The sequence below is a fragment of the Abrus precatorius genome, unplaced genomic scaffold, assembly GCF_003935025.1.
Source record: "Abrus precatorius isolate BTA unplaced genomic scaffold, Abrus_2018 Scaffold6, whole genome shotgun sequence".
NCBI lineage: Eukaryota > Viridiplantae > Streptophyta > Magnoliopsida > Fabales > Fabaceae > Abrus > Abrus precatorius.
The window spans coordinates 17,374,804-17,384,203 of record NW_020874406.1 but is presented as its reverse complement, the minus strand read 5'-3'; the positions used below and the strand labels follow the sequence as shown (position 1 = coordinate 17,384,203).

Genomic DNA, 9,400 nt, shown 5'->3' with positions numbered 1-9,400 from the left:
CACATTTACGAGATTAACATGGGTCCTTGCTTTTCAGCGGGTCTTGACCGTGAATTCGTGAGGTGTTTTAAGACATGTTGGTCCAAATAGTGGAAGCGAATTTAAGAGATATCTGAAAAATGAAAAAGGCAATACTCTCGGAAGTAACATAAAAAAATGAATCATATTTTAGGAATTTAGTTGCAAGAAATCCTCGAAATCTCTCCTTACATGTTTCCACCCATTTTGTATAACAACTAAAAACCTTTTGCAACTTCAACAGAAAGATTGAGCAGACGAAGACACAATACTGAGAAATCTCAAATTCAAACTCTTTTGGCTATACTATGTGGATGGCTAGCAAGTTGGAAGGCCCTTAGGTGGAGGCAGAACAGATTGATCTTGTCCTGGCCCATCTTCCACAACAAAAGCCGTTTTCAACCCCCAACCAGTGTGTAGCTCCAAATGACAATGCATGAACCAAACACCTACAATGAACAAGAACAACATGACATTATTGCATAATATACCTGTCAAATATCAGTCAACATCAGGACATGCTTAGATTGGCTTTACAGTTAAAAAGTTTATAGAAGTTTTGGACTAGTTCACGAAACATGCCTGGATTATCTGCCCGAAAACGAATTGCTGTCCAACCACCTGTAGGAACCCCAACTGTGTTCCTCTCAATAGGATCTACCAAATTGTACTTAGCGGGGTCTTTTGCAGGATCAAAGTTACCAATCCCGGTTCCAACAACAAAAAAGTTATTGCCATGAAGATGGAATGGATGTGACTCAACTGTGAGGAGATTAGTGTCCTGCAAAACTAATTCCACTGTGGAATTGAAGGCAATCTTGCTAACTCTTGTGCCTGTTAAGGTGGCAAGATTGGCGGTTAGCGGTGCACCAGTATAATTGAAGGGAATTGGAGGACGATCAGGAAAATCAGTCCTGAAAACCCCCTTGATGTTGAAGTAGTGAGCTTGAAGAAGTGCAGTTTGAGGCATCACAAAAGATACATTGTTCAAGGAAGCAAGTATCCGTGTTCCATTTACACATGTAGGGCAAGAATTCTTGCCTAAACCAATAGTGTACAAGAGGTTTCTATCAACTTTGAGAGGAACATTAGCGGGGTACTGAGCAGAGTTTAAGCTCCTTAATTTCTTGTTGTAACTCAAAACAAAACCTGTGTCATTGCTAGCTGGCAACTGTGGAAGGATAGGGAGGACAGTGCTTGGGACGCCTTTGTATTGGAGTATAGCCGTGGCAGTTTTGTTGTCAACTTGAATTGGAGCATCCATAAAAGCCTTGGTTCCCACGAAGTATCTGCTTGAAACTTGGTTGGCTTGGACCAGAACGTTTGTGGTTTGACCAGGTGCAATTAGTATAGCCCGAGTAGTGAATGGTTTTGTATAAACAGCATCAACCTCCACCACTGTCAAACTATGACCCGCTATGGCAAAGAAAAGATCATCATTGAGGGCGGCATTGATGATTCTCAGGAGGTAAGTCTTCCCTTGTTCAACCTCCATTGCAAATGTGTCTAAAAATTTGAAACAGAACTAAAGTTAAACAAAAATTTCATTCTTTCCAAACTACAATCAAACACTAAGCTTGGGCTAATTGTACTTACGTTTCTCAGAACATGGAAATAGTGGTCCTGGTTTTCCATTTATCGTATGTGCATCAGACATATTGGGTGGCAACCCCATTTTCTTCCCTTGCTTTTCAATCTCTTCTACGTCATTGTTCCACCATTCACCTATTGCGTGCACAAACAATTGTTATGACTTATAGCAAATTTCTTCCTTTTCATCTTTAGAATACTAAGAATAGTGACAATGAAATTTACCTAGGAGAATTTCAAATTCTCTGGCTGGCTGTGGGAAAGGAAATGTTGTTCCAGGTTTAGGCATAATTACTATTGCACCATACACAGAGGCCCTCAGCCAGAAAATGTGTGCATGCCACCATAGTGTTCCCCTCTGCCCAGTAACATTAAAATCGTAAGTATAGCTGCTTCCTGTTTGTATTGGACACTGTGTGATATAAGCTGGCCCATCAGCCCAACCATTACGATATTGTTTAAGTCCATGCCTATAATACGCAACATGTTAATATCAAAAGCTTCATCTATGTTTTTGATATTGCAAAATTGACCTACCAATGAATCGACATGTTGTATTGTGCATGGTTGGTGACATTGACCAGCACTCTATCTCCTTCCCTTACATATATAGTTGGCCCTGGGAACCTCCCATTTACTGTTACAATGGGTTTTGCATGGCACAGTCTACTCACATTCTTCACTTGAATCTGTAGAAATAACAAAATGCTATCAAGGGAACTTTGCATAGTTAGGCATGTTGATTATGGTATCAATTAATAATATTGTTACTCACATCAAACTGGTATTTCTTGAGGGCAGCTTCAGATGAAGAAGACATTAAGCCAACAAAGACAAAAAAGAGAAAGGTTAAGACACACATGAAACAGCCCAAGCCTGCCATTCTCTTTGATATCTTGGCTTGTATGGTGCATATATATGTTACAAGTATTTATAAGAATAGTGGGAAGGTAAAATGGGCTATCAGTTTGTTGCATGAAGAATTAAAAACATCTTAGGCTTATTAGGTAGTGCTTTAATGAGCTGTGCGTAAAAGCTTGTAAGCGAAATGTGAGATAAAAATTTGAAGGCCGTGGCTGAGGAAAAAACAATATTTAGAGATGTTATAATTTTTATACTACACGTTTCCAATATTTGAACTGAAAGTGAGAGGTACATGAAACCAAACCTTGTAATTTACCTTAATATACTATGGCTACATAGGCTTTATCGTTAAGGAGAAGTAATGGCCTATGGGTGAGTGCTAATGCCAAATCCTTGTGCCGCCCAAGTGCCAGAAAACTGCTTGCATTCTAAAAGAAATGTTTATTTCAGTTATTCAGGTGATGCCATTATGGTATGGTAAATTATCACTGTTAAAGGCTGCTTCGGGTGAAATTTTGCTTAAACTATATTTTTATTTAATTATTGATTTCTACCAACTCTTTTGCTTGTTTTAGGCCATGCATCGTTAGTTCCATTATACCAAAAAGTTTTGTCTACGGAAACCAGAATCTCAGTTCTTTTTTACAAATAAAAAAAAAAGTAAAGATGTAGCAGCCTTTAAGAAAAGAAGTGTAAAGTCCCTGGACTGTATCTTCTGCCGCATAAATGAACTCGATTTCTTCAACTCTTATGACACGCTTCTTCTGTTCTCTGCAGGTGCATTATCAACCATATGAGTAATGACAGAGAAACCCGATGCTGTGAAGCTTTAAAAACGAATAATTAAAAATGCTTATTCGATTTGAACTTATTTAGAAATAAATCCAAATTTAAGTAAGTTTTATACGCGCATAGTTAAAAAAAATAAAAATCAAACCAATTCATATGTGAACTTCTCCAAAAATTAAAATTAATTCTCAAATTTGTGATTGCATGTTGTACGGAAAAATCTCGGCATGTAGAACGGGACTATGATCAAATGGACAAGCTTACAACCTGGATTTTTTTACACATTAAGAAGCTGTTTCATTGTGAATCGATTTCTACTGCTTCATAAAGAGTTAAGATTTATTATACTTCCACAATAATTGATTCTGCATTTCATAGAAATAGGCTCTTCATTTTACATTTATTTTAGATTTTCCTATTACATTATTCGTTATATTTATCATTTCTTTTCATTCTCTTTAATGGTCTCTCTTTCTTTCTAAGATATATATACTGAGTCTGTGGGTCGATACTTCGGTTCCCGCACCCCAGAAGCAATTTGTTATTAATACTTTATATACAATTTCAATCCAATCCAATTTTTTTCTTCCAACCACTCTTATCTAATTTATACTTATTTGTGTTAATACATATGCATCTTGTCAGTGTGTCGAAGATATTAGTTAAATAATTGAAAATGATTTATTATTAAAAATCATGCTAGTTTATATTAAAAATTATAATATTTATAGTCAGTATTAACTTATTAATTAATGATTTTTATCAATCTCAACTTTCAAGATTAATTTAAGCTATAAAAATAATAAATTTTAATTAAAAGATATAATATTTATTATATTTTCATATTTTAAAATAATATTATTTTTAAATAAATGTTTAACATTTTTAGTTATTTATCTTCTTTCTTAAAAAAACTTATGTTAATAGTTTACTATTTAAATTTGTATTTATCATACATACTCATTTATTATTTTTTGTCTTTTATTACATCAAAAGCAAAAAAAAATGTGGATATCATTCGGTGGCTCACGAGAGGGTAGGTAAAGAAATATTTTTTATTCTAAATATGTGAAAGCATTTGATTTTGATATTGATATTTTATAACGAGAAATATTGGAGATATACTATTTTAAGTATTCTTTTTTAATATTTTTTATAAAAAATTAAAATAATTATATTGTTAATTATTTTTAAAACTATTTCAAATTTTTAAAGAATTATGTAATTAAAACATAAAATATGTATTTAAAAAATTATATTTAAAAGAATGTAACATCCATCTTCTAGAATATATCATACTTTATTAGTCTATTGCCTCCAACTCTGATTAATGAGCAATAAATTTTTTAATACTCACAAGACAGCATACTTATAAAACAAATAAATTTGTTAATGTCTTGCATGTCAAGTTATCAACGTCAGTTATTTGATTCTCAAGAATTTTTATTTTCAACTTTTGAAAGTCTCAAATTGGAGACTTGTAAAATAAAACTGTAACTCGGTGTAGCTGGAGCCGAATTTGGATCCAAAAGAAATATTTAGTTTATAAGTCATAGTAATAAAGATTCAAAGTTTATACGTGTCAATCGAATAGCGATAAAAAGAACAAGTAAATTTTATACATGTTCCAAACTTTGCTTACATCGTTAACTCGTAATTAAAATTCACTGCAACTTTTGCAGGAAGTATTAACAGATGATAGAAGTTAAACAGAATAGTGTTGTTCCATACGATACAAATAACAATCCAAGGTCGTTGACAATTTCTCTTTCGGCTAGCATGCTGGAAGGTCCTTCGGTGGAGGCAGAACAGATTGATCTTGTCCTGCTCCATCTTCCACAAGGAAAGCCGTTTTCAACCCCCAACCAGTGTGGAGCTCCAAATGACAATGCAGGAACCAAACACCTACACAACCATATGTGCAAAAACATATCATCATATATTAATCGGATTTGTCAATATAATGTCTTAACTTTATTAGTCGACTCACCATAGAAATTATTTATCCCATAATATAGTTTGTAGTTACTTATAATATCTCACTCAACACTTAGACAATCCTTAAATATTGCCTTCCAGCTTAATATTTTAGCAGTTTTTAAGGTAGTAGATGCACTTAACGAGCCCTACAAACCTGGATTATCAGCCCTGAAACGAATTGCCGTCCATCCACCAGTGGGAACTCCAACAGTGTTTCTCTCAATAGGATCAACCAAGTTGTATTTAGCTGGGTCTTTTGCAGGATCAAAATTACCAATCCCAGTTCCAACAACAAAGAAGTTATAGCCATGAAGATGGAATGGGTGAGACTCAACAGTGAGGAGATTAGTATCTTGCAAAACTAACTCCACTGTAGAATTAAAGGGAATCTTGCTAATTCTTGTGCCTGTTGAAGTGCCAAGGTTAGCCGAGAGTGGTACACCAGTATAGTTAAAAGCAGTTGATGGCTTGTCAGGAAAATCAGTTCTATAAACCCCCTTGATATTGAAGTAGTGAGCTTGGAGAAGTGCGGTTTGGGGCATCGAAAAAGACACGTTGTTTAAGGAAGCAAGTAACCGGGTTCCATTGATGCATGTAGGGCAAGAGTTCTTGGCCAAACCGATGGTGAAAAAGAGGTTTCGCTCAACTTTGAGTGGAACATTAGCGGGGTATTGGGCAGAGTTTAAGCTCCTTAATTTCTTGATGTAACTCAAAGCAAAACTTGTGTCATTGGGAGCAGGAAGTAAAGGAAGAGAAGGGAGGACAGTGTTTGGAATGCCTTTGTATTGGAATATAGCTGTTGCGGCTTTATTGTCAACTGGGATTGGAGCGTCCATAAAGGTCCTTGTAGCCATGAAGTATCTTCCAGCTACTTGGTTGGCCTTGACTAAAACGTTTGTGGTTTGACCAGGTGCAATTAGTATTGCTTGAGTTGTGAAGGGTTTTGTGTAAACTGCGTCAACCTCAACTACTGTCAGGCTGTGATCAGCAATGGCAAAGAAAAGCTCGTCATCAAGGGCAGCGTTGATGATTCTCAGTAGGTAAGTCTTGCCTTTCTCAACCTCCATTGCAAATGTATCTAGGAAACAAAAGAAAAAAAATTTCTAGTAAGGGATAGCGAATGAAATGTGCTTCCAAGCTTAGTTTTCTTTGGAACAAAGATATATACTTAAATTCCTAGGCATATTTACCCAGACGATATACTTGTGACTTTTTCTTTACATAATCACAAAGTTGAGCAAATTTTGCTTACGTTTCTCTGCGCAAGGAAAAAGTGGTCCTGGCTTCCCATTGATTGTATGTGCATCTGACATATTTGGTGGCAACCCCATTTGATTCCCTTGCGTTTCAACCTCTTCCACGTCATTGTTCCACCATTCTCCTGTTATACAGTTAAGTTACCAAAATTATAATTTGTTTGTATTAATTTATCAGATGTAAACTTGGACGTGGTTGTTCCCTTTGCACAATTATGTATTTCAGAAACTGAACTGACCTAGCAGAATTTCAAATTCTCTGGCTGGCTGTGGAAAAGGAAATGGAGTCCCTTGTTTAGGCATGATAACAATTGCACCATACACAGTAGCTCTCAACCAAAGAATATGAGCATGCCACCACAATGTTCCTCTTTGCCCTGTGACATTGAAGTCGTAAGTGTAGCTGCTACCGGTCTGGATTGGACATTGTGTAATATAAGCTGGTCCATCCGCCCAACCATTGCGATATTGTTTAAGTCCATGCCTATAATATAAACAACAATTCATATGCTTGTGAGAATATCCTATTCATAATTGCATGTGTAGACACAAAATTGTCAACTTTGTGTCTGGTAAATACAATTGTCCTACCAGTGAATTGACATGTTATATTTTGCATGGTTGGTGACGTTAACTTGTACCCTATCTCCTTCTCTAACATAAATCGTTGGCCCTGGGTACCTCCCATTTACTGTAACAATGGGTTTTGCATGGCATAGTCTACTCACATTCTTCACTTGAATCTGTAAGTAGAATATATAATGTCATCAACAATTAGTTTATTTCAAATAGATAGTCATGCAAGCTGATTTTGACCGTATATGCATATATATACAACTCACATCAAATTGGTATTTCTTTATGGCTGCTTCAACTGTAAAGGAGCATAAGCCAACAAAACCGAAGAGAATTATTAACAAAGATGTGTGACTGCGGAAGCCCATGCCAATCATTCTAGCTTTTCTCTTAGACAACTTCACTTGAGTGTGTATCTTTGATTCTGTGTTGATGAGATAATGTTGGAGAAGAAAAGTGGTGACATAGTATTTATAGAAAGTGCTGCTGAGGTAGGTTGGACTAAGCAGTTTATTAAAGACGTGATTAGGTAACGAAATTGTTTAACATCAAGGCTTGTAAGCGATATGTTGTTGATAAGGACTTGAAGGTCTTTAGAATGCCGTAGAGGCTGAGATTGCCAGGCCAACAAAAATATTCGCACGCACGATTCAGTTTTTTTTTAGTGAATTTGTGGTATGTTGAAATGTGGACTGAAAGTGAGGTATACGGGGGACCAAACAAGCCTTATAAATTGGGCTAATCTTTTTCGTTAAAGGGAAGTAATGTGTTAAGTGGTAAAAAGTAACTGTAGGGAGAGAGCAAAGATATATATTCTATGTGCTGCCAACTCAATCTTTTGAAAATTTAGCATATGCTATCTCTTAATTGATAATTACTAATTAGCATGTGGTTGAGTAACTCATGGCCGGTTTTAGTTGTAAGCATTTTGTTTATTAATGATAATTTACTTTGCTATCGTAGAATATTCACCTAACAGAAAGTTTTGCTTGTTTTAGGGCGTTCATCCTTTCTGTGAATCCTTCATTTGTGGACTTTCTATTGCTTGGGACCAGACTAGAATGCCGTTGCAAGTAAATAGCAGAAGTTTTAAGATACTGCTACGTCAAACCCAAGTTAAGAAGAGTGGCAAGTCTAGTCATTGATGATCTGTACATAAATTTACAGAAACAGCTTACAATTAAATTTAATATCTTAATTATTCATTTTTAAATGTAATTTGTTTAATTAAACATGGGCTTGATTAGAGTTACAAATCATATTAAAACAACAAACGTATCATAGTTTATATATACACCGAAAAGATGACACTGATTTTTATTATTATTCTTATTTTCTCTCACTGTAGTTCTTTTTAGAGAATAAGTATATATGTTGTCAATGTGTCATAGTGAAATTAAGCTGAAAATTCAAAATATTTTCCACTGCCTTAATTCCAAACTTTTCTGTATAAGTGAAAAAAATTTAAACATAAGCAAACCTTGGTTTCAAAAGGATTCAACGGTGGCAGTCTTCTACAGTTATTATAAACACCCAAACAGTTGCATGTTAAATTTGAGTCAAGACAACAATACAGTCAAATAAGTTAATACATTTTAACACTTCTTATTATAACCTCATGATTTCAAAAGATTTTATTCAGATGCCGAAATTAAATTATTTTTAGATAATGGTACTCCAATGTTTAATTAATTAAGGGATTCAAATAGATAATTTTTAAAAAAAAAACTCCCTCTAAATATAAATATTTTAAAATAATTTAACCTTTATTACACATTTATCCTATATGGTTATGAATATTAAACCTTAAACTGAAAATATTTAGATAGATAAGCTGTAATATGAGAAATAACATAATAAAAAATGATATTGTAAACTAGTTTATTAAAGACCTCTGGGGTAAAAAAAATTACATAAATTTTATTTTAATAGAAAGGTTAAGAAATAAACTAAAAGAAGGAAATCATTAAAAATATTTTTTTTTTAATTTCCGTAGATGGTCGTGGTGTCTCTACAAACATGGTAACAAAGTGCTGGGTTATTGGGAAACTATATGGGTTGGGCACAGTTTTGTACAAATTACAATTCAAATATTTAGTAGCCCAACCCACCAACTGGGGGGTCCAACACCACGTGCACTATGCCTCACCCCCTGCCATTTTTCATTTGTTATGTACGAAAGAAACCAAATACGCTCATTAATCTATAAATATATTAAAAAAAATTTAATGAATTGTAAAATTATTTAATGAAACTCTTATCTCTAAATTAATGCAATTTTCTATTTAGCCATTAACATAAGGATAGCGCAATCAAAATTAAGCTTT

The 9,400-nt window shown here is 34.5% G+C and overlaps 2 protein-coding genes across 6 annotated transcripts; both read right to left on the bottom strand.

The window, feature by feature from the left end:
- Positions 1 to 336: 336 nt before the first annotated feature.
- LOC113869650 (laccase-11-like) lies at positions 337 to 2,491 on the bottom strand. Of its 3 annotated transcripts, none has more exons than XM_027506088.1 (6): positions 2,385 to 2,491; positions 2,146 to 2,343; positions 1,834 to 2,078; positions 1,615 to 1,743; positions 601 to 1,524; positions 337 to 467 (listed from the first exon to the last, which is right to left on the bottom strand). In XM_027506088.1, the coding sequence occupies exons 1-6, from the start codon at positions 2,489 to 2,491 to the stop codon at positions 337 to 339; spliced, it is 1,734 nt and encodes a 577-aa protein (XP_027361889.1). The 3 variants fall into 3 exon arrangements, with proteins under 3 accessions (XP_027361889.1, XP_027361891.1, XP_027361890.1); XM_027506090.1 differs by having other exon boundaries at positions 2,146 to 2,290; positions 2,380 to 2,470; XM_027506089.1 differs by having other exon boundaries at positions 2,146 to 2,297; positions 2,384 to 2,470.
- Positions 2,492 to 4,945: 2,454 nt separating this feature from the next.
- Positions 4,946 to 7,496, bottom strand: LOC113869649 (laccase-11-like). Of its 3 annotated transcripts, none has more exons than XM_027506086.1 (6): positions 7,333 to 7,496; positions 7,089 to 7,233; positions 6,737 to 6,981; positions 6,494 to 6,622; positions 5,396 to 6,319; positions 4,946 to 5,166 (listed from the first exon to the last, which is right to left on the bottom strand). In XM_027506086.1, exons 1-6 carry the CDS (start codon positions 7,448 to 7,450, stop codon positions 5,036 to 5,038), a joined length of 1,692 nt encoding a protein of 563 aa, XP_027361887.1. In that variant the 5' UTR covers positions 7,451 to 7,496; the 3' UTR covers positions 4,946 to 5,035. The 3 variants fall into 3 exon arrangements, with proteins under 3 accessions (XP_027361887.1, XP_027361888.1, XP_027361885.1); XM_027506087.1 differs by having other exon boundaries at positions 7,336 to 7,496; XM_027506084.1 differs by having other exon boundaries at positions 7,089 to 7,240; positions 7,340 to 7,496.
- Positions 7,497 to 9,400: the final 1,904 nt, after the last annotated feature.